Source organism: Erythrolamprus reginae, chromosome Z, assembly GCF_031021105.1.
Source record: "Erythrolamprus reginae isolate rEryReg1 chromosome Z, rEryReg1.hap1, whole genome shotgun sequence".
Taxonomy (NCBI): Eukaryota; Metazoa; Chordata; class Lepidosauria; order Squamata; family Dipsadidae; genus Erythrolamprus; species Erythrolamprus reginae.
This window is the reverse complement of record NC_091963.1, coordinates 132,009,052-132,034,191: the sequence shown is the minus strand read 5'-3', so window position 1 is coordinate 132,034,191 and position 25,140 is coordinate 132,009,052. Positions and strand designations below refer to the sequence as shown.

Below are 25,140 nucleotides of genomic sequence, written 5' to 3'. Positions count from 1 at the left end.
TTCAAATGTATTTCTTTATTTTATTTCTTTATTCTATTTATATAGCTATCTAACTCAATCAGGTGACCAACTACTGGTATCTTCAACTTGTGTTGTAGTACTTAAAAACTGCTCTTGATTCTTTAATGTCGCAAATTAAAAGACCTCATTTTTAAATTGATGAATATACCTTCACCCAGTGCAAGCTTTAGTCCTTGAGTAGGCTAACTAATCCTTCTTACAAACATTTATGTGATAAAAATTTCAGAATATAAGCAACAGAATGAGATGTAGCGGACACCCACAAATCTGTTTTTTTTCCTCCACTTGTTTCAGAGAGGACCAGAATGAATTACAGTATATAAATACAGGCATGTTTGCTCATTTTGCATTTTTAAACATGCAGTAATTCTTTCGCCATTCATTTAGGATCCATTTTTTTAAAAAAAATAGTTCTGGTATCAGTTGTAAAAGCCCAGTGAACCTTTCTGAGCAAATATGCATACTCATTTCTGCAATTCCTTCCTTTCTCTCTCTCTTTTTCTCCTTAAAGGATTCAATTTAGTTATGGTGGACTAAAGCTGGACCAGGAAGTCACAAAAGCCTCCCCTTTTCATTAACCTGTTGTCATGAAAACTAGATGAAAATAATGCATAGTGAATAATAAAAATATTAAAGAATTATGAAAAATGGAGGCAGCCCAGATGATGCGATTGGAGGTTTGAAGAATGACTTGAGTTCTTCAGAATAGAAGAGTATTGTGGCACCGACTACAAGACAGTTGTGGTTTTGATAGGCTGGGGTGAAGAATGGGTCTGATTGGGGAGGTGCAGGCTGGGCACCTGGGTTCTATTACTAGCTGCAAAACTTGACATTACCCCGCCTCTGCTTTTCACACCTTCCCCTGCAGACTTTCTTGCTGTCTTTCTCCCGCATTCTGGAACGCCAGCACGTAGGTGGTGAGAAGAAAGCCATTGCTACATTCTTCTTGACAGAAGGGGATTTCCTCACCCACCCTACCATCCCCTTCTCCCCCATGCACACGCACGCACACACACACAAATTGCTGCAGCAGCAATTTTCCGTGGCCCACAGCAGGTGGCCCGGGACAGATGCCAGAAGTTTCTCCTCCCTCAGCCCACCAGCAAACACAGGAGGCCTGCCTTCCTGCCCACTCACTCTTCCCTCTAGTACAAGGACTCCGTTGGAAGTTAATAATCTTTTTTGGAAGCCGATATCACTGATTCTATTTCCCTCCCTTCTTTCTGTATCAGTTGGAGAAGCCCTGAACTTGATCCCGATGGATCCCAATGGTCTCTCTGATCCTTATGTGAAACTCAAGCTGATTCCTGACCCAAAGAATCTCACAAAGCAAAAGACCAGAACCGTCAGGTCCACCCTTAATCCTATTTGGAACGAAAGCTTTGTTTTGTAAGTAAAGGAAGAAGGGGACTCAGGGAGCCATGCATTTCATTTATCAAATTCAGAAGGGGTGGGAGAAGGAGCTTCATGGTGCTAATCAGCCCCATGGCTGTGTGCTCCTTTGTGGGTCCCAAGCAGGATGGCAGGGTGAGGTCTTTACATGTTTTTGAAAGTCTGGGATATTGGAGGCCTGCCTCACCTGTGGAGAAAGAATATTCTAAAGCAGGGATGTCAAACTCAAGGCCCACGGGCTGGATCCACCCACAGGGTGCTTAGATCTGGCCTGTAGGAAACAACGAAGGACCGCCTTGCGGCGCCTCTGCCAGCGAAAACGGAGTTCGGGAGGGCTGCACATTGTCTCCCCAGAGATCGCTAGAGCTCCCTAGAGCTCTGCTAGCAGAGGGGTGCAGGATGCAGTTGCGGCCAAAAATGGAGCCTGGGAGAGCCATCCACAGCTCTCCCGAGCTCTGTTTTCGCTGGCAGAGCACTCGGGCCACCACAGGCAGATCCCCGCAACATGACGTGAAGCTGGCCACACCCATCCTGGCCACACCCACCCTGTTCCCCCGAGGTCAAACACAACCCTGATGGGGCCCTCAATGAAATTGAATTTGATAGTCCTATTCTAAAGGGTGGGAGCAACAGCAGAGAAGGCTCTTTTCCTGACCACGCCAGTTGGAATTCTTTAACTCAGGGGTTTCCAAATGTAGCAAATGTTAAGACTTGCGGACTTCAACTCCCAGAATTCCCCAGTCAGCCATGCTTTAATGGAATGTGTTGCAGCAGGACCAAATAGGTCAGTCTAATCTAATGGGACAAAGATGATTCTATAGATGTCCCTATGCCACATTGGGGCTTCAAAGGTTGTAACCAACACTTGAATTGGCCCTGGAAGCAAATCAGCACCGAGTGCACCTTGTGCAGCGGAGGGGTTTCATACATTACTTTTTGGGTTATCGTGCAGCCTCATTCAATACCAGCTGATGCTTCCAGATACTGTTCAAGGGTTGCCCATGTAGAGCACATTGCAATAATCTAGTTGGGAGATGACCAAGACATGAGTGGCCGAGTGGAGAGCCTACACAACAGAGGTGGGTTCCTACCAGTTCTAACTGGTTCTTTAGAACCGTTACTAACTTGACAATGACGTTGTGGAGCCGGTTCTGTTGGATTTTGCTTCTGTGCATGTGAAGAAGCTAATTATTGCTTCTGCACATGCTCAGAAGCTATTTTTTGATGGCTGTGGGCATGTGCGGGCATGGCATGACCTTGAGCAATCGGGCAGCAAAAGGATTCAGAACCCACCCATGGTGCACAACATGAAATAAGAAAATTTGTGTATTCATATTTTTAAAAATCTCTTTTCCCTTTGTGTCGCCCCCCCCCCCCCCCAGCACCCTGCAACCAGGTGACATGGACCGGCGCCTCTCCATCGAGGTTTGGGACTGGGACCGGACAACCCGCAATGATTTCATGGGCGCCATGTCCTTTGGAGTCTCTGAGTTGTTCAAGGGCCCCTTGGAAGGCTGGTAAGAGGAAATCTGTTGAGTAGGAAAAAAATGGAAGAGAACAATAGAGCAACACAGTGGCCCACCAGTGCTCATATTCTCTCTCTCTCTCCGTCTTGGCGTCTTTTTGGATTTTATCTGTTTGCTTGGTTGGCACCATCCTCTTTCTCTGTCTCTCGCTCTCCTCTCCTTTAATTTAACCCTGCAAATATCTCCCATTTTTGGCTTCAATCCATTCATTCTGTTCTCCTCTCCCTGCTTCCTTCCATTTTCTTCCCCATCACCCCTCTTGCTCAATCGCTCCCTCTTTTGTCCACTTCCGCCCTGCCCAATGTCCCTGTCTGCGTTGCTGTCCCAGGTACAAATTGCTCAATCAGGAGGAGGGCGAATATTATAGTGTCCCTGTGGCGGATGCAGAAAACTGTGGGCTGCTGCAGAAATTTGAGGTAACCATGTGGCTCCATGACAATGTTTGGATTGGTACCCCATACACTGTGAATTGTGCCGTACGCTGAGCTCTGCCAGGCAACACCAGCAGAACTGCCATTTTTCTTATCCTCTGGGGATGTTTTACCCAGTGCAGTTTGCAAGGAGCTTACTGAAAGATGAGATCTGATGGGCGGTCAGCGAGAACCAGTCAGTAAACAAAAATTAGAAGCAACACCCCAGAGTGTAGGGCCCTTAAAAAGAATCTGTCTTTCCAAATAGAGCAACTTGCAATGTTCTTCGTACTTCACTTTTATCCCATAAATGTGGCTCAGTGGCTTAATGATGCTGAAGATGGTCTTTGCCTCAGCACTAGGTGGTGGGGCGAACTCCCATCACTTGACTTGGCTTGTGGCTACCTAGTAGTCCGAAACCATGTTTATTTATTTATTTATTGGATTTATATGCCGCCCCTCTCCGCAGACTCGGGGCGGCTAACAACAGTAATAAAACAGCATATAATAATAATCCAATACTAAAAACAGTTAAAAACCCATTATTATAAAAACCAAACATACATACACATACACCATGCATAAAATTGTAGAGGCCTAGGAGAAAGAATATCTCAGTTCCGCCATGCCTGGCGGCAGAGGTGGGTTTTAAGCAGCTTACGAAAGGCAAGGAGGGTGGGGGCAATTCTAATCTCTGGGAGGAGTTGGTTCCAGAGGGCCAGGGCCGCCACAGAGAAGGCTCTTCCCCTGGGAAGTCTTAAAGTCTCTATATGCTAGTAGATAAATAGGTACCACTTCGGTGGGGAGGCGAGATGGCACTTATTGCAGACAGTTAGGATGTTGCTGGCATTGGACCTTCCCAATTGGCAACACCCGTTTGCAAGCCGCGTGACAACTTTGGAGGAGGGAAAGGGCCTCAGACGGCGCTGCAGGAAAGTTGCTTGTTTTTCTTTCTGGTATGAAAACTAGCTCGCCCCCGTGGTGCACTTTGGAAAATGCGTGGCCATGAACCAAACAGGGCTAGCAATCTTAGATAGCCAAACTACTACTCTGCATTAGCACTGTAGTCTCCTGGCTAATGTAAGGTCTCCACATGCTAAACAAATCAACCCATAAATGTTACCTTTTAAAGGTAATTTGGGCTATGTGTATCGCACTCACTGTGTTGCCTCAAGCCTAATCACAAAGCATGTACTTCACAGCTCTAGGATCTACTGTGACAAACACAGCATTATTGAAGGGCAGGCCTCTTGATCTATAACATCAGCTCTAATGTGAGGCAGAACAATAGATGGTTCAAAGAGAGAGGATTTTAGCTACTCTCTCGAGCTATGTTTTTCAGGGAGACACGGTTCTGTGTGTTTTATCCTGACCTGAGTTTGCTGAAATGGTATTCATTATCCCGCCATTAGACAGTCTCAACTGTCTTCTCTGGATGGAGAGAATCATCTTGTCCTTTGCCTTAACTAAATTTCTTGAAATGGTCCTATAAATGGTGGGTGAGTGGTCCGGCTTAAGAATGGTCAGAAATTACATTTTTAATAAAGAGGCAGGATGGAACAGAGGTCATTTAGGCAGCTACTTACAGCTTAACGTTCTGTTTTCCAGGCTTGCAACTTCCCTCTGGAACTCTATGAGGTATAAAATTTTCTTCTGTTTTCCTTTATTTTGAGAAGAGGTTAAATATGAATTCTTCTGTTGCCATAAAAGCAGCCATCAAAGCTCACTTAGAGAAATATGAATTAGGATTAGAATCACTCAGGGTAAATTTAAGAGAGAGAAAGTAGAAGTAGAAAGGGAAGGGAGAAGGGAAGGAGTGGAGAGAAGCAGGAAGCAGGAGAGAAGGAATAAGAATTTAATTTAATTTATTAGATTTGTATGCCGCCCCTCTCTGAAGACTCGGGGCGGCATACAAAGGAGGTAGAGAGAGGAGATGAAGGTAGACAGCGGAGACTGTAAAGAAAAGAAGAAAAACAGACTGTTAAATAATAGCACAAAATAAGTGCAAAAATAAGATATTGCTTAATGATTGATTGACTAAAATATATATAACCATGTATGTTATTAATATGTTTTAAGGTATATGCATTGATATATATAAGGAAATTGGAGAGCAGTGGGTGGAAACTAAACAAGGAGAGAAGTAACTTAGAACTAAGGAGAAATTTCTTGACAGTCAGAACAATTAACCAGTGGAACAGCTTGCCTCCAGAAGTTGTGAATACTCCAACACTGAAAGTTTTCAAGATGTTGGATAACCATTTGTCTGAAGTAGTGTAGGGTTTCCTGCCTAAACAGGGAGTTGGACTAGAAGACCTCCAAGGTCCCTTCCAACTCTGTTGCACTTGTTGTAATTGTTGTTGTTGTTGTTGTTATTTATCATTATCATTATCATTATTTGTTATTTTTCTTCTCATCCCAGAAGTTACTTCAGCTCTGACTGAATGGTAGGATTCATATTCCTTGCACTCAGCTGGTCATTAGCATTCTTTTAGAGAGTCATTGAGGCCACTTGGAGATTTGTCTGTGTCCTCAGGGCCACCTGAGTACTGCAAGTGGGTGTAGAGTCCTGTTGGAACTGCTGAAACGTCATCATTGAGAAGTTGGAGCTGTGCTTTCTGCGGGAAAGCACAAAAAGGATGCGAATGACCATCTGTCTGCAAGGAGTATAAATTCGTCCATTCCCCACCATCCAGTCAGAGCTGAAGAAGCTTCTTGGATGAGAAGCAAAACGTCTTCAAAGAAAAACGAGAAAGTCCAGTTGTCTTTTGAAAAAGCACATTCTTCATTCTCACACACTAGAGTGCCTTCCGTCCTCTGTTCTATAGTCTCTCCTATATCTCTCCTAGATCCTCTATGACCTTCGTTGTGTATTATTGTGTTTTGGACAAAATAAATAAATAAATAAATAAATAAAAATAAATAAAATCTAATAATTTTACCATTTGTACTAAATGTAGCTTGCACCAGCTTCTGTTTCAAAGGTATGAAGAAGCAGGTGAACGCCCAAGGTACCCCTTCTTCAAAACGACAGATGTTGCTGAAGTTTTAATATAACTCGAGTTGCGATGTCCTTAATTCTGAGTATGCAGAACCTTCACGACTGCATTTCTTTCTTTTGCTCTGCAGAAGGTTCGTCATGGTCCTATCCCATCTCCATCTCCAAGCCCTACTGACTCTAAGCGTGGTGGATTCTTTGGCATCAACCGCTTCCATATCTCGGACTTCAACTTTCTCATGGTTCTGGGCAAAGGAAGTTTTGGCAAGGTACGTCTGCCATTAAGTAGTGGGTCAGAGGTGCACAAGAGAGGGGAGATACAACTACTGGCAGTGTCCAAATTGTAGGCCCTTGCAAAGGAATAATTTTCTTAAGTTAGGTGGAAAAAAAGACTCAAGACTTTGGGGTTGCTTTCCCCACAGGTGATGCTGGCCGAGCGCCGGGGGGCAGATGAGCTCTATGCCATCAAGATCCTAAAGAAAGATGTGATAATCCAAGATGATGATGTAGAATGTACTATGGTGGAAAAGCGGGTCTTGGCTATGGGGGAACGTCCACATTTCCTAACCCAGCTGCACTCTACCTTTCAAACAGCGGTAATTCTTGTCTTCTACAGTTATTTCATTAGGCAAATATTAGCCTTTTAATTAAATAGATCAGGAGTGTCCAACCTTGGCAACTTTTAAGACCTGTGGACTTCATTTTCCAAAATCCTCCATCCGGGCATGCTGGCTGGGGAATTCAGGGAGTTAAAATCCACAAGTCTTAAAGTTGCCAAGGATGGAAGCCCTGAAATTGACTCTTTAATTGGCATAAATAATTGCTTCCCATCACTTACATTTGGACACAAGAGAAATCAATAGTTCTGCACTGAACAAATGCCATGTGTCCTTGAATTTTTTGAAATTATGCCTGTGTGTGCACTTTACAAATGCAATTGGAGAAAGCAGGGCTGCTGCTTTTGAGACCATGCCAACTGTTTTTATATTAATTGTGTTCAAAATAATTTGAACAGTAAAAAAACCACTACTTTTTATTAAAGAGGGCTTACTTATATAATCAAAGTATGTGTTATTTCGTGAACTGATGTCCACACATCTTAAAATGGCCATGGTGGAGAAATTTATTTAGGGAATACTTATAGATGAATTGATTTGTCTGGGGACATACTCTGCTCTTTTCCTTTAAGGACCGGCTGTATTTTGTTATGGAGTATGTCAATGGAGGAGACCTAATGTATCACATCCAGCAGGTTGGGAAATTCAAGGAACCCCATGCTATGTACGTGAGTTTTTTGGGGGGGAAGTTGGCTATCTCTATGTCAACCACCATCAAAACCAAAGAAAAGTTACTCTAAAAAACTTAAATGTAGATTTAAAAATCATGATTAGCTCCCAGGAGTGGTAGGCTGGTTATTTGCTCACCTGGTTTAATATCCTAGTCTAGTCTAGCCATGCACGATCACCAAACAACAGCACCGTTCCTTGTTTGTCTTAAGAAAATTAGAGAGAGATAAGAAAAGCATCTCCCACTGCTCAGGTTATAAGTAGCCCTCGGCTTAAGACTACAATAGATCCTATAGTTGTGGTCATAAGTTGTGACAGTAATTAAGTAGGTCATCATGTCACTGTGTCCAATTTAATGACTTTTTTTAATGGCACTTGTTTTAAGTGAACCCAGGCATTCCCACCCTGAAATTGGAAATAACACTGGTTGAAATCTTAAGTTTGATTTTGAAAATCATAGGTAAAGATTCGTCCCACCATCCAAGTCAGAAAGGTAATAAAAAACCGATCTATGTATAACAGAGGTGGAGAATGATGGTCCCTTTATGATATGTAGACTTCAACTCCCTGAATTATGGCAGTTTAAGTCCAGAAGTCGTAAAAGGGCCATCATTCCCCACCCCTGGCATGTATAATTGAGTTAGGTGAGAAAACAATAATTTATGAGATTGTGATAGTAATATGACTACATGATTTCAGGCTGGAAATGGAGCATCAGTTTTATTTTTTTTTAAAGAAAAAAAAGAAAAAAAGAACATTTCTGCACAAAATGAAGTTTGTGCAGTGGTTAAGGTACCAGACTAGAAACCAGCAGGTACCATGTTTCCTTGAAAATAAGACCTTGACTTATATATGTTTGAACCCCAAAATAAGTGCTTGAGGTGGTGTTATTATTTTGGGGTGCATTTCTCTTGCCATCTTACCTGATTTCCAGCTCTGTCTCCCTAACCTTAACCAGAGGAAATGATAATTTTAGAGGAGGTCTTATTTTGGGGGGAGGTCTTATTTTCAGAGAAACACGCTAATGATTTTTACTTCTGCCTTAGACACAAATCCAACTGGGTAATCTTGGGCCCGCCACTTTCTCATAAAGAAAGTGTCAAACCACTTCTCACAAATCTTGCCAAGAAAACTGAAGGGTCTTGGCCAAGACTCAAAAACTGACTTGAAGGCACTCATAGACAAGCAAATAATTCTCAGCAAGTGATCACTGTCCTCTGGCAGACAGAGGAAGGCGTCTTCTCTTGTTCTGCTCCTTAGCAGACGTTTTTCTACCTGGCAGGGCAGCCACATTCAGACTTGCATCAATGGATTAAAGAAAGAAGGATGCTCTGGAAAAAGTGCTCTGAATATCCCAACGTTGACTGCCTTGGTTTCAGAACAGGCTTGTCTATAGCCATCCAATAGAGCATGGAAAAGTGTCCATTGGAACTGCCATAGCGGCCACACTCTGAAGATGCTAGCATTTATGATCCTCTTTCTAATCGCCATCTTTCCCTCTCTCCTCCTATAGGTTTTATGCAGCTGAAATTGCGATTGGCCTGTTCTTTTTGCATAACAAGGGGATTATTTACAGGTGAGTCTCTGGTTGCTGTCCCTTCTCCATGCCCACCCAAACTAGAGACAGAGATTTTTTTGTGGGGGTGGGGAATGGGGTCTGTCTTGATTACAACTCTTTGGGCCTAACTATAAAATCCCAATGTTTCTGTAAGAATTGAGATGGTGCAGCTCCACTTCTTTCTTTTCCTCCCATGATTTCTCCAGATTTCTTTTTTCACCCAGTGTCAAAATATGAGCACAGGTAATAGCAATAGCACTTAGACTTATGTATCACTTCATAGTGTTTTACAGCACTCTCTGAGCAATTTACAGAGTCAGCATATTGCCCTCAACAATCTGGGTCATCATTTTACCTCCCTTGGAAGGATGGAAGGCTGAATCAACCAGAGTCAGGATCGAACTCCTGACAGTGGGCAGAATCAGCTTAATTCTCAATGTATGACCATAATGAAGCCCGGAATTATGGTTGTAAGTCATGGTGGTCACCAAGTGGGTTACCATACGGCTGTGTTGGATTTTCAACTTTTTTTTTGAGCAGGTGTTAAGTAACTGTCACCATCACTTCGCAAATTACTCAGGACCTACCTATATCGCCAGGCATGGGGGAATTAAGACATCTCCCCCAGGCTTTTATATTTTATGTTTGGTATGTATGTGCTGTATGGTTTTTAATTGTTGGGGTTTTATATATCTTTTTATTATTAGATTTGTTCTATTGCTATACTGCTTTTTATTACTGTTGTGAGCCGCCCCGAGTCTTTGGAGAGGGACGGCATACAAATCTAATAAATTATTATTATTATTATTATTATTATTATTATTATTATTATTATTATTATTATTATCATTAAGCAAACATGACAACTGTTACCCTAGTTTCCCCAATGGTTTTTTTTACTGGAATATCAAAAAGTGGCAAAATAGGATGAAAATTATGGCCAAGTGACTATGGGATTTTATAAATGGCCATAAATATGAGCTGGTTGCTAAATTCCCAAAATTCAGTCATATAACTATGGGAGGGAGGGCTCAGAACTCTGGAACTTGTTTTTAAAAAGGTCTGGGACTCATTCATCATATCTTCAAACAGTCACTAAGTGATCAGTCATTAAGCAAGGACTGTCTGTAATTAGAGATTCTGGAGTCATTATATAATTGGAGCTCTATGTTGGACAGACTCGGTTCCAATTCTTCAAACTATTGTCTCTAGGGATTTGAAACTGGACAACGTCATGTTGGATGCTGATGGCCACATTAAGATTACAGATTTTGGGATGTGTAAAGAAAACATTTTCCCTGGCATCACCACCCGAACCTTTTGCGGGACACCTGACTATATTGCTCCAGAGGTACAGATCTCCACTTAAAAATATAATGTGCCCAGGTTTCATATTCTTTCATCTTCTATTTTCAGTTTGTTTCTAGGTAGGATTATATGTTTTACATACATCCAAACTCAGTAGTATATCTATTTTGCATCTGAAATCCAATTTTTACATTTAAATATATTCTCTCTTAGGCTCAATGTTTTCCTTGGGCCATTTTAGTTTGAAGTTCTGAAATGCTCCATCATGTCTAGTTTGGATTTCAGGATATTTTGGATGGAGGTGGGCAGTGAATGAATGAAAACTCCCTTCTTTCATTGCATTTCAATTTTAATTAATTGAAAAGCCCAGGATCCTAACTGTGTTATGACCATGGTTTTAAGACTGAATCACAGAAATGCTGTTTGCTTCAAACCACTGTTGAAAAAGTGGAATAGCTGGCTTTTATTGGGGTCAAACTGCACGGAATGTATCTATCCCATTTAAAAAATATTGTTTTATTTATCAGTTCAAAATGGAACTATCAGTTCTTAAATGCTCTACCATCTAAGTATTTAATGAGCCACCTTCTTTTGTAACAACCAACACACATATTTTATTCATCAATGGATACTTTGCTCCAAAATTTCCACTGGAAGTATAAACAGAAATATAAGACAAAATCTTTTTGGCAGTAATTCTCGGATGGTTGAATTTATTCTCCATAGGGCATACTCTGCTCCTCTGTTTCATATAGGTAGCCCTTGACCTGCAATCTCAAATGGTATTGTAATTTCTGTCCTAAGTCATTGCAGCTATAAATTAGGTTAAACTTGATTTTTATGGTATCATTAAAGCATTATTGTCATTAAGGAAATCCAGCTTTCCTAGGGGGTGTTTTTTTGCTGGAAACTGGGACCGCCTTCTGCCGCACGAATCCCAGCGACCAATTAGGTCCCACAGAGTGGGCCTTCTCCGAGTCCCGTCAACTAAACAATGTCGTTTGGTGGGACCCAGGGGAAGAGCCTTCTCTGTGGCGGCCCCGGCCCTCTGGAACCAACTCCCCCCCAGAGATTAGAATAGCCCCCACCCTTCTTGCCTTTCGTAAGCTTCTTAAAACCCACCTCTGTCATCAGGCATGGGGGAACTAAGATATTCTTTCCCCCTAGGCTTCTACAATTTATGTATGGTATGGTATGTTGGTATATATGATTGGTTTTAAAATAAGGGTTTTTAGCTGTTTTAGTATTGGATTGTCGCATGTTGTTTTTACCACTGTTGTTAGCCGCCCCGAGTCTACGAAGAGGGGCGGCATACAAATCAAGTAAGTAAGTAAGTAAGTAAGTAAGTAAGGAAGGAAGGAAGGAAGGAAGGAAGGAAGGAAGGAAGGAAGGAAGGAAGGAAGGAAGGAAGGAAGGAAGTAAGGAAGTAAGTAAATATCAATTAAAATAAAATAAAATAAAATAAAGGTCACTAATTGTGATAATGTGACTGCAGGATGCCACAACCAATCGTAAATCCAAGCTAGTTGCCAAGTGCCTGAATTGTGATAATATGACCTTGGGAGTAGAAGGAGGGTCATAAGTGTGAGTACAGGTCATAAGTCACTTTTTCTAAGTCTGGGTATCATTTTGAACAATTGTTAAACAAATGGTTGTAAGTCAAGGACTACCTGTACTTGCTTGCTTACTTTATTCATTTGTTTATATTAAATACAATTCCTACTTTGCAAACTTGGAAAAGATACTATTCTTTCAGTTAAATATTTAGCCTCAGTAGAAATATACTGTATGAGTTTTTCTCTTTGGTTTGTTTGGGTTTATTGGCTGTTGGGTTTGCTTATAGATAATATCTTTAATTTTGTTAGCTGCTTAGTTGGTGCTACTTTGATCAAAATGTGAAATGAGATATATCTCAAGGGGCTGAAATTCTCATTTTCCCCTCTCTTAAGATTATAGCCTACCAGCCCTATGGGAAGTCGGTGGACTGGTGGTCATTTGGTGTTCTTCTATATGAAATGTTAGCTGGGCAGGTACGTTATACGTAAGGAATCTGGTACGTATATGCAAGGATTCTTTATCATTTACTCGTTTTCAAAAATGTGTTTACATTATCTTGAGAAATGATTGATAGTCGTGAAGCTATGGGATAGGATAGGAATTGATAGGATAGGATAAGATAGATTGGATTGGATAGGGCAGGGCAGGGCAGGGCAGAGGAGGGCAGGACAGAACAGAACAGAATTCTTTATTGGCCAAGTGGGATTGGACATACAAGGAATTTATCTTTGGTGCAAACGCTCGGTGTGCAGTGTATAGATCAGAAAACATAGGCTATTAGTCATTACGTCATCTGACTGTGCTCCAGACAATTTTCACAATTTCCAAGTGGGGCTGAGATCTTGAAGCAGATTAATTTTAAAAGATACAGATAAGGGGCTGATTTCTTAAATAGCTGGGTATAGGGAATTTGTTGCTCATTGAGTTTCTGATAACTAGCATTCCTTACTGGATTCTTAGGAGCATCAATCTCATACGAGAAACTAGGAGTCACCAATGGAAGAAAATTGCTTAGTGGTTCTTAGCTCTTAGTGGAAACCTTAACAATTGAGACTGAGAAAAAGAGGTTGCATTAAAGCTGAAATATATGTTTCCACAGAGTTTAGTGTTAGGTGAACATTTCTTCATTTATTAATTAATTTGTCATTTATATCAGGGGCCTCCAACCTTGGCAAATTTAAGACTTGTGGATTTCAACTCCCAAAATTGAAATGGGAGTTGAAGTCCACAAGTCTTAAAGTTGCCAAGGTTGGAGACCAGGGGTAGGATTCCATTTTTTTTTACTACTGGTTCTGTGGGCGTGGCTTGGTGCATGCGGCAGGGGAAGATTACTGCAAAATCCCCATTTCCTCCCTATCAGCTGGGAGGCAGAAAATAGATCGGGGCGGGGCCAGCCAGAGGCGCTATTTACCGGTTCTCCAAACTACTCAAAATTTCTGCTACCGGTTCTCCAGAACTGGTCAGAACCTGCTGAAACCCGACCTCTGTTGGAGACCCCTGATTTCTATAGCTTCCCATTTTACATAAGTGACTTTGGACAGCTGACAAGATTAGAACCAACGACCCCTCCAAACATAGCCACCCTCTCAGGGTCCAAGGACAAATGATTAGCCATGGCATCAGAGGCCCCCACACACTGACCCAAAGGCCTGGGGGAACAGCCATTGGGACCATCTGAATTTCTGGGCCGATGCTGTTCTAACAAAAAGACATTGTTTAATAAAAGATACCTGGAGCCTACCTTCTCTACTAAATCTAGTGGGGCAGGCAGAAACAATATGAGAAAGGGCTTAGTGAGACATTTTGAAAAGAAAATCATTCATGCGATTTCAGGAAGGTAATGTAGAAACTGGGTAATATTCTTTCCATTCTTCCAGAGGGCTTTGTATATGTTGCTTGTCACGCATGGAAGAGGACCACTTTTGTTCTCTGTATGAATCCGAGTGCCCGTTCTGCAGCCTTCTTTTGCACAAAACTGGAAATGTGGCTCAAAGATATAAGATTCAGTGTTGCTTGTCTGTGTTATGTGTACAGTAGTTTTGTACACTACTGAGATTTCCAAGTAGGAAAATGTATTTTATGGACCAAACATTTCACACGCACATGCTATGCTTTCTGGAGGAAAGATAGAATAATTGTTGCTTATTTTCCCTGTGTTTTCTTGGTCTGCAGCCACCATTTGACGGAGAGGATGAGGATGAACTCTTCCAATCGATTATGGAACACACTGTATCCTATCCTAAATCTCTTTCACGAGAAGCCGTCTCCATCTGCAAAGGAGTGAGTCTTGTTTCAGAACTGGCAGGCACACCTAGATGGAAGGGGGCTCCTTATCATATTTCCTGTGAGAACATGAAAGACTGAAACTTGTCAGCCTTCCCATGTAGTCTGGAAAAGAAACACGAACAGTTCATCCAATTCTACTTCACTGTAAGACTACATTAACAAAATCTCACAAGTCTGAAAGCACAAATCTTCCATTGTCTTTTTTTACACACCTGATAAGTTAGGGGGGGTTCTTTTATGGGTCACTTTCTTTTCCTATGATGCAGCTGTAGGCTACACACCCTCTTATCTGATAGTTGTGGGTTTTGCCTCCCAAGGACAATTCCATCTGTCCGTCCATCACCCTGGGGGGGGGGAATTATTGACCCCCTCGGAGAGGGTCCGCAACTTGGGCGTCCTCCTCGATCCACAGCTCACATTAGAGAAACATCTTTCAGCTGTGGCGAGGGGGGCGTTTGCCCAGGTTCGCCTGGTGCACCAGTTGCGGCCCTATTTGGACCGGGGGTCACTGCTCACAGTCACTCATGCCCTCATCACCTCGAGGTTCGACTACTGTAATGCTCTCTACATGGGGCTACCTTTGAAAAGTGTTCGGAAACTTCAGATCGTGCAGAATGCAGCTGCGAGAGCGGTCATGGGCTTACCAAGTATGCCCATGTTTCACCATCACTCCACAGTCTGCATTGGTTGCTGATCAGTTTCCGGTCACAATTCAAAGTGTTGGTCATCACCTATAAAGCCCTTCATGGCACCGGACCAGGGTATCTACGAGACCGCCTTCTGCCGCACGAATCCCAGTGACCGATTAGGTCCCACAGAGTGGGCCTTCTCCGGGTCCCGTCAACAAAACAATGTCGCTTGGCGGGGCCCAGGGGAAAAGCCTTCTCTGTGGCAGCCCCGGCCCTCTGGAATCAACTCCCCCCAGAGATTAGAATTGCCCCAACCCTCCTTGCCTTTCGTAAGCTCCTTAAAACCCACCTCTGCCGTCAGGCATGGGGGAATTGAGACATTCTTTCCCCCTAGGCCTTTACAATTTATGCATGGTATGTTTGTTTGTATGGATGTTTAGCTTTATAATAAGGGTTTTTTAGTTGTTTTTAGTATTGGATTTATATGATGTTTTTTATTACTGTTGTTAGCCGCCCCGAATCTACGGAAAGGGGCGGCATACAAGTCCAATAAATCAATCAATCAATGAATGAATAAATAGTTCCCTAGGCAGCTTCTCTTCTAGCTCCTGTTTCCCAAGGTTATTCCCACACCCTATTACATATCTAATACTACAAGAACCATTTCTGAGAAAGGACAATTGATACAGGATTCACCCGGGGTTTCAAGATGTATTGAACTTCAGTTCAAATAATTTTTAGCATCATGTCCATCACATCTGGCCTATATTGAGGAATGCCAAATTGATGGATTGTCTTTTGGAAAAAAAATCTGCCCTTTGAAATTGATATGGATTTATTCCCTGTTTGGTTTTCAAGCCAAAAAGCAATCATAGTTAACATTAAACACTGACAGATGAAAATCTATATGGTGGGAAGTAGTTAAGTATTTGTTTAACACTCTCGAAATTGAGTGAGTGGGCAACAAAGTGACAAATGCATTTTAACCTAAACAAGTGCAAAGTTATGCATATTGGGGCAAAGAACCCCAATTGTACCTACCAACTGATGGGGACCAAGCTTTCTGAGACAACCCAAGAAAGGGATCTTGGGATTTTGGTGGACAGCTCAATGAAGATGTCAACCCAGTGCGCAACAGCAGTAAAAAAATTCCATGCTTGGCATGATTAGGAAGGGAATCGAAAATAAGTTGGAAAGTGTTGTATTACCTCTGTACAAATCAATGGTGAGACCACACTTGACGTACTGTGTACAGTTCTGGTCATCGCACCTCAAGAAGGATATAATGGAACTGGAAAAGGTGCAAAAAAGGGCAACAAGTATGATCAAGGAAATGGAGCACCTCCCTTATGAAACCAGGTTGCAACACCTTGGTCTCTTTAGCCTTGAAAGATGGTGTTTAAGGGGTGACTTGATCGAAGTGTATAAAATCATGCATGGGATAGAAAATGTGGATAGAGAAAAATTATTTTCTCTATCACACAATACTAGGACGAGGGAGCACTCCCTAAAGCTCATAGGTAAGAAAGTGAGGATAAATAAAGGGAAATATTTCTTTACCCAGAGGGTCCTTGGTTTATGGAATTCACTTCCAGAAGAAGTCGTGACAGCTGTCAGAATGGATAGCTTCAAGGCAGGATTAGACAGATTCATGGATGCCAAGTGTATCGGTGGTTATTGAAACGGATGTCCAAGTGCCACCTCTATGCTGGTTGAGGTAGGCAGGATTCCCTTGAGTCCCATTTGTTGGGGGTCAAGGGAAAGGGAGGGTTTTGCCTTCTCTTTCTGCTCAAAATCCCCATGGACAATTGGTGGGCCAATGTATGACACAGAATGCTGGACTCGGTGGGCTTTGGCCTGATTCAGGATGGCTCTTCTTATGATCTTAAGTTCTTATGACTAAGTCAGGGTTTAACTCAGCTGCCTTTTCTTAATATTAAACAGGACACTGCTACATTTCAGATTATACTTTTATAGATCCTGTTGAAATTGATGTGGCTTTCTGGAAATATACATTTATTCTTTAATATATAAAAGAAAATATAATAGCTCTGGGCGTCTTCAGATCAAGCGTTTATTTTTTAAAAAAATCTTCATTTTGTTAAGTTGCCCAGAACAATAATAAAGCAGTCTTTAAAAAATATGTCTATAACTTTGAACATTCTATAGACATTTATAGTTATTGACTTAGTTTTTCCTTGCTCCAGATTCATCAACTGATTAGCACAAGAGAATAAATTTTGCCTCTTGTTCCCAATTTGCCGCCTTGCAGCTAAAGCTGCACTTCAGTTTCACTTTCATTTTAGCACCCGCTTGCCTTGTAACTTCAGCCAGCTGAGAGTTGGGAAGTTGATAATGAGGCTTAACAGGCTCTGTTCTGTTTGCTGCAAGGAAGTAAATTTATTTATTTATTCATTCATTCATTCAATTTTTAAGCCGCCCTTCTCCTTAGACTCAGGGTGGCTTACAACATGTTAGCAATAGCACTTTTTAACAGAGCCAGCATATTGCCCCCACAATCCGGGTCCTCATTTTACCCACCTTGGAAGGATGGAAGGCTGAGTCAACCTTGAGCCGGTTATGAGATTTGAACCGCTGACCTTCAGATCTACAATCAGCTTCAGTGGCCTGTAGTACAGCACTCTACCTGCTGCGCCACCCCGGCTCTGCTGGGAGGCAGAGACCAAAGGGTGGGGATGGCTGGGTGGCTGGAGATTCATTTGGTGTATAAGATGGACCTAAGTTTTCACCTACTTTTTGTGGGTAAACAGGTGTGTCTTATACTCCGAAAAATACGATATACCAAAACCTGGCACCACGACATTATGGCCTTGCTGTGGTGGTGAGACTGTAGGACCTGACGTTGACTGTGTGATGGGAATTAAAAGTCAGAGACTTTCACAGTAAGAAAAGCTTTACACCTTGATGAAGATTCGCCCTTCCCTCTCCGTTATTTAGTAGCGAGAATTTAAAAAACCCCCAAAGGTTAACTCAAAATGAGTTCTAAACTTCTGGACTTTTCTTAATAGGAAGGATAAATCAAAATATATCACTAAACTCATATTGTAGACTGCTATCAGGACATGATAGCAGTCTACACATACTTAAGAGGCTGCCACGGGGAGAAGGGGAGCACATTATTTTCCAAAGCACCAGAGAGCCAGACAAGGAGCAGTGGTTGGAAGCTGTCCAAGGAGAGATTCAACCTGGAAATAAGGAGGAACTTTCTGACTGTGAGAGCGATCAACCAGTAGAACGGCTCCAACACTAGTAACCTTCAAGAAAAGACTGGATTACTATTGGACTAGTGTGATGTAGGGTCTCCTGCACCAGCAGGGGATTAGACTAGATGATCTGAAAGGTCCCTTCCAACTCTAATAATAAATAAACTCCTCGGAACACCAATGGTCTTTTACATTACCATTATATCTTCCCATCTGGTGCCAGATTGGATTAGATTCCTTCTAGTAAGATGCAGAACTAACAATGTTCTCTTTCTGTTCCTTAGTTTTTAACCAAACATCCGCTGAAACGTCTGGGGTCAGGACCAGAAGGAGAACGGGATATTCGGGAGCATGGATTTTTCCGCTGGATGGACTGGGAGAAACTGGAACAGCTGGAAATTGCTCCACCTTTCATCCCTAAACCCGTGAGTAGCTGTTGGTTGCCGAATGACAGGCTGACTAATTATTATCCAAATAGAGTTTATATTATTCTGCTATCTGCCGTGATTTTAGAATAGAAAGCTAAGAGAAGAATCACAAAGGAAAGTTACAGGCAGTCCTTAGCTTAAAACCACAAGTGGAATCAGATTGCTAAGAAAGGCAGTTGTTAAGTGAGTTGTACTTGATTTTGTGACTTTTTTTGCCACAGTTGTTAAGTGAATCACTGCGGTTATTAGGTGAATTACGAGATTGTTAAACAAATCTATCTTCTCTCATTGACTTGCTTGTTGGAAACTGGCTGGGAAGGTTGCAAAAAAATATAAATACATACAAATTTTGATCACATGATCGTGGGGAATGCATCAATGATTGTAAGTCACGTTTTTTCCCAGCGACTTTTGTGACTTGGAATAATTGCTAAACAAATTGTTGTAAGTCGAGGACTACCTGTATGAGTTCATACGGTTCTGGACAAGGAACTGCTTGCAGAAGCTTCTTTGTTTTTTCGTTCTTCAAAATCTCTAAGTGTAAATTTCAGAATTGTGTGTTCATCATTCATTTCATTAGGTAGTTTAAGCCTTAGCTCAATGATGGCAAATCTATGGCACGGATCGCACAGGTGACACGCGGAGCCATATCTGCTGGCACGTGAGCCGTTGCCCTAGCCCAGCTTCAAAGTGTGTCCCGGCAAGCTGAATTTTGGCTCACACAGAGGCTCTTGGAAGGCATTTTTGGCTTCCAGAGAACCTCCAGGGGGGGACGGGAGAGGGAGTTTTTCCCCTCTGTCGGCTCCAGTGAAGCCTTTGGAACCTGGGGAGGGTGAAACACGAGCCTACTGGGCCCATCAGAAGTTGGAAAACAGGCTGTTTCCGGCCTCCATAGGGCCTCCGGGGGGTGGGGGAAGCTATTTTTGCCCTCCCATGCATTGAATTATGGGTGTGGACACTTGCACATGTGCGATAGCATGCGCACACGCTCTTTCGGCACCTGAAGAAAAAAAGGTTCGCCATCACTGCCTTAGCTAGTAAACGAGGAAAGAGACTGATGTATTAGCAGACTGAAAAAAAACAACTCTTTTCTTCTCAACCTCTTCCCTCAATCTCTCTGGTCCTTTTCTTTTTCTCTTTCTTTATCTTCTCTAGTGTGGTCGGAGCGGCGAAAACTTTGACAAGTTCTTTACACGGGCACCGCCAGCGCTGACACCCCCAGACCAGCTGGTTCTGGCAAGCATCGATCAGAGTGAATTCCAAGGATTTACCTACATCAACCCTGACTTCGTGCATCCATCAACATTGCAGCAGGGAAGTCTCTCCCCAACCGGCATGCCTCTCTCCCCAACCGGCATGCCTCTCTCCCCAGCAGGATTGATCCCTTCTCCTACCTCTTTAGTGTGAGAATGATCCGTAATCACCCAACACCCCCATGTTAAACCTTGGCTGTTGGACTCTGTTCCTAAGGGCAGGAGTCCAAGTCGAAACCCAATCCTAACTCTAATCCCCAGAAATATTTTGTTAATTGCATTCTCTGGTATGTTGTTTCCCTCCTTCTTTCCCTCCCTTTGGTGCAATCAAACTGGTGAAGTTAAAAATGAGAAAGCACACGTGCGTGGGCACACACACACACACAGATGAGAGAGATACAAATACTCAGAAAAGTGTTCCCCAACTTTTCCGGCTTTGCAGATTGGTGGGGAGGGGAGGGTTCTGTGTGAGTGGTGGCTACATGCTCACCCACTGCCCGGAGACGTTCTCGCGTTTTCTTGCCACTTTGAAACTTCTCAAGGCCCAGTAGTAGACTGTGACCCAGGGGTTGGGGACCTCTGACTCAGATGTATGTACACACACAGAGATTATATAGATCAGGGGTGTCAAACTCAAGATCCGGGAGTGCTTAGATCTGGCCTACAGGGCTGATGTGGAAACAGCTCCATTCTCGCTGGCAGAGGGTTGCAGAAACCTGTCGCAGTCAAAAACAGAGCTTGGGAGGGTCGCGGGCAGCTGTTACGAGCTCATTTTTGCTGGTGGAGGGTTGCAAGAGGCCATCACAGCTGAAAATGGAGCTTGGGAGCCTGTTTTCGCTGGCAAAGCACTCGGAGCACCACAAATAACTCCAACAAGAGTGATGTTGAACTGGTCACACACATCCTCCCCACCACACCCCCGAAGTCAAACACAATCCTGATGCAGCCCTCAGTGAAATAGAGTTTGACACCCCTGATATAGATAGGTAAATATATATATATATATAGCTTCATCAAGGGAAAGTAAATGTTAGAGCCTGGATAACAGAGATATTCCTCTTGTTATAATCAACTTTTGTCGGGTCCTGAAATTTGATCAAGGTTATCCTCTCATATATCAGACTACCAATGTGAGGAATTTTGTAAAAATTATTTCTGCCTTGTAACCTTTTCACTGGAGTTCAGCTTCTCTGTGTCTTTTGTGATGGTCCTTCAAATAATGTAAGTCGGGGATCTGACTGAAAATAACAAATGAAAGAGTAGAAGACTGGTTCCAATAAGGCCCTCCTAATTTCCCCCAGATAGTTAGGGTTCCGAATGACTCATCTGGTTAAAAATGGTTGAACCATGGATTACCAAATTCAGATTTCAAACCTTTATTGTCAGAGTACAACGTGTGTACAGTGAGATATGGCTGAGCCTCCTTTTGTGCATCCCCCCCCAACCTAATACAACTCCCAGTGAAAGACAAAAAAAAAAATCCCAGTGAATCCTACTAACAAACACACAATCCTATTGCATCATGTGAATGTATTGCACATCCGACCGGTCCTGCAAGCAGTAGTACTATGTTGTTGTAGTAGTTATTTTTCATTCAGGGGTCTTGATAACCCATGGATTAAAAACTGTTCTTTAGCCTGTTCCCAATGGCAGGAGAATAAAGAAGTGCTGACCCAGGGGTGAGTCGTCCCTGAGGATTTTCCTCACTCTTCTAAGGCAGTGATGCCTAGTGATGCCTGTCTAGCTATATCAGGGGACAGACCACGATGTTTTGTGCTGTGCTCACCACCCTCTGTAATGTTTTTCTATCTGCGGCTTTCAAGCTGGCATACCACATCGTAATACAATGAGTGGGGATGCTTTCAATTGTCGACCGGTAAAATTACCCGGCTGATTTTATGCCATATGTATTTTATGTAAAAATAACTGGTGAAAGGGTTATAACAGCTGTACTTTATGAGAGGGGTATTCTGAAATTTAAGTAGGACTTATCCAGACAATACTTTCTGCTCTTATTGCAAAACTATAAAAGCTTTAGAAAATACCTTAATTGATAATGCAGCAAAATGTCAGCTATGTAGTAAAATATAGTTGTGCAATGAAAACAGATCTAAATATAATGCACACAGTAAATCACTTAACTCTGCCTGAGATTTGTTGCAGAAGTGGAATGCTGTGGCGTAGATTTATTAAATTAGAGAACTCAACATTTAACAGAACCACCATAAATCTGGATGTGTAATGTATGGAGAAAGAGCAATATCAGAATGCCACATTTATATAGAAAGTGTTGAGAGGAAGATAACTTACTCTTTAGTTGTGATTATTGTAGTGTAGTGTGATATTTCTTCACAGGCTTAAAGTACTGAATCTCCTGCACTTCTTCATATATGTAAAAACTGTAGTTGCAGAGGTCCAAATTTTAGCACATCTGCAGGGTGCCGTCGGAAAACCCCTCCTCAAAGGATACCTAGTATAAATTAAGTGGTTCTGAGTTACTCCCTTAAAATGCTTTTTTAAATTGGGAAGCTATCAAGGAAGAATGACTGCCTTCTCTCTCCATTAATTAGTGGTTCAAATAATTTCTGATACTCATATCAATTAATATCCATTTGCAAATTGTAATCTTCAGCTTCACCTCCATGGTGCTTTTCCTAGTCTTATCTGCTACAGTAGAATATTATACAATGTATTTGTCTTCTTAAAAACTCGATTCCTTGAACTTCACACGTTGTTGGGTTTCCTTCCCAAAATCTTATGAAAACGTCCTCCTCCCTCCTAGGCATTGCACCAGTGTTTCCCAACCTCGGCAGGCTACTCTGGAGGTTGAAGTCCATACATCTTAAAATTGTCATATTTGAGAAACGCTGCATCACATGGTATGTGGCACAACCTTCTGGCCCTTAATTTCCCCACATTAACACCTTCCTCTAACACTTCTTCCCATCACCAATTCAACAGCTGTAAATAAAAACTTAGAAGAGATCAATGATGATGGCAAATTTGGTATTAGACTTTGGGTAAAATATGTGTCTTCTTTCCACAGAACAGCATGTTGAGATGGAAACTTTGTCTTCTCTTTCATGCATTAACTATTATATAACGAATTGATTTATATGTACGTAATGAATATGTGTACCTTCCATGTTTTCATCTTTCTAAAGGAACATCCATCTCCTCCCAGCTACACCTGACTGTCTTTTTACAGCTTTAAAACTGAGGTATGGTAAACTGAGATCTCACTCTCTATTCTGAGAGCATCACTAATGATCGGAATGTAAACACCCCCTCGTGATTCTTCCAATTACTTTTTGGTGCAGAAAAAAAACCCTCCCTACCCATCATGATATTTATTTAGCTGACAATGGAAACTAACATTTTCATGGCGTGGCCTGTGTCAGCTACTGAGTTGTCACGAGGCGGCACATTGAAAGTGCAATGTTTATTTACACCCTCGAAATGTTTACTCCTATGAACTTGTGCTCCAGATGAAAGAGAACTGAATTTAGTTGGCAGGTGGGGCGAGGTAAAAGGATGACGTATTCTGCTGACAGCAGGATATATTTAGGAAAGATTAAATATGAACATATTAATTTCTCTCATATCCTAGAAGCAGCTTCTTGGCAGTTTTTTATCTCCTCTACATTGGTTGGAACTTTATCACTTAATAGTAATGTTCTGCATACTGGTCTACAATTTTGTGCCCCGTCCCTCTTCTTCCTCATTGCTGATTGAGGAAGAACATTGTAGACCCAACACAACCGAAGCTTGGACATAATGTTACAGGAAAGCAGAGTGATTTGCACAAGTATCTAAGGTAGCCCATAGGTAGAGCAGAAGGTTGTAGAATCCAGAGTTCTGGGCTTATGAACAGTGAGTAAAGTTTACAGCAGGGGAGGGGAACTATAGCCCCTTTATGACCTGTGGTTGGCTCAGTTACTGGCTCAGGAATTCTGGGAGTTGAAGTCCACAGGTCACAAAGGGGCTACAGTTTTTCAACCCTGCTCTAGAGAGTGCCAACTTGTTCTTTCGCAAGTATTTCTTACCTTTCGCAAGTAGTTCTTTCCTTCAACCCTTACAATGCATAAGTCTTCCATCAGTTTCCTGCCTCGTTTCCCTTCCCCTCTGCTAATTACCCCATCGCCACCTCTACTACCACGTTTGGGGATAATCAGATACCCCACGACTCCTACCTTCTTTTTGGCTTGTGATTCTCTGTAGCTAATATAATAGAATGGACTCACCTATGCATTTCAACATAAAAGGTATTTATCCAATCCTCAACCTGTGTTTGCTTTTCTTTCATTAGCTTGGGCGATGCAGATTTTGGGTGGGTGGCTGATAATGCCGAGAACATTACTTTCAAGCAGCGGCTTCAATTGGATAATTTTAGACTGTAGACCTTAAAGGTTCTGCAGGAATTCTGCCCTTTGGATGGCATTAGCCATTTTCCCTGGCTTTTAATGCTGGCCGTGCCGCATTCAAGCACATACACAGGGCGCTTCTACGATCTGCCACTACAGCATTCTTTGATCCGCGCCCCACCTCTGGGGTGCCATAATGTCTCTGCTTAGCAGCTGAGCCCATTTATTTCCAGTTCAGCAGTCATGCCTCCAAATTCACAGTGAGTTTAGTTTCCCAGCTGAAACGTTATAGCTCTGCAGAGCTGGTGGGTGGGTGGGTTTTTTCCCCTTCTTCTTCATTGGCAGGAGTTCAGAGAAAAGAATGGCAGCTTTCCCTGACTATGGCAGTGCGTTTTGACAAGCAAATACATTGTATATGCAAAGGGGCATTGGTTGGGTAATTTTTGTTGTCGTTACTGTTTTACTCCACTGGTCAGTTGGAAGAAGCTGTTTGCTTTTACTGCTGTGTTTTTCAAACACGGCGGCTTTAAGCTGCGTGGGCTTCAAGCCCCAGAATTCATGCGGCCAGTTGGATTCTGGGATTCTAATGTTGTCTTACAAGCAGTCCTCAACCTACTTGACCCCAAAATTTATATTTGTTCCATTTTACAGCTTTTTTTGCCCCAGTAATTAAGTGGCTTACAAATGGCAGTTGTTAGTAACACTGGTGTTAAGTGAATCTGGCTTCCCCATTGACTTTGCTTGTCAGAAGGTCACAAAAGGAGACCATATGACCCCGGGACACTGCAGCCGTCATAAATACGAATCAGTTGCCAAGCACCAAAATTTTGTTCACGTGACCACATGGATGCTGCAACGGTCTTGGGCAAAAGTCACAAGTCTTTACATACAATAACAGTT

General features: G+C 42.3%; 1 protein-coding gene across 1 annotated transcript in view; it reads left to right on the top strand.

The window, feature by feature from the left end:
- PRKCG (protein kinase C gamma) overlaps nt 1-20,156 on the top strand; it is a 49,367-nt gene extending 29,211 nt beyond the window's left edge. The window contains exons 6-18 of the mRNA XM_070766963.1: nt 1,254-1,410; nt 2,796-2,930; nt 3,268-3,355; nt 4,958-4,987; nt 6,479-6,616; nt 6,770-6,943; nt 7,537-7,628; nt 9,147-9,209; nt 10,404-10,542; nt 12,449-12,529; nt 14,229-14,336; nt 18,480-18,620; nt 19,779-20,156. Of these exons, the coding sequence (XP_070623064.1) occupies nt 1,254-1,410; nt 2,796-2,930; nt 3,268-3,355; nt 4,958-4,987; nt 6,479-6,616; nt 6,770-6,943; nt 7,537-7,628; nt 9,147-9,209; nt 10,404-10,542; nt 12,449-12,529; nt 14,229-14,336; nt 18,480-18,620; nt 19,779-20,030 (1,598 nt within the window). The 3' untranslated portion in view covers nt 20,031-20,156. The remainder of the gene's footprint in view (nt 1-1,253; nt 1,411-2,795; nt 2,931-3,267; nt 3,356-4,957; nt 4,988-6,478; nt 6,617-6,769; nt 6,944-7,536; nt 7,629-9,146; nt 9,210-10,403; nt 10,543-12,448; nt 12,530-14,228; nt 14,337-18,479; nt 18,621-19,778) is intronic.
- The last annotated feature ends 4,984 nt before the right edge of the window (nt 20,157-25,140 follow it).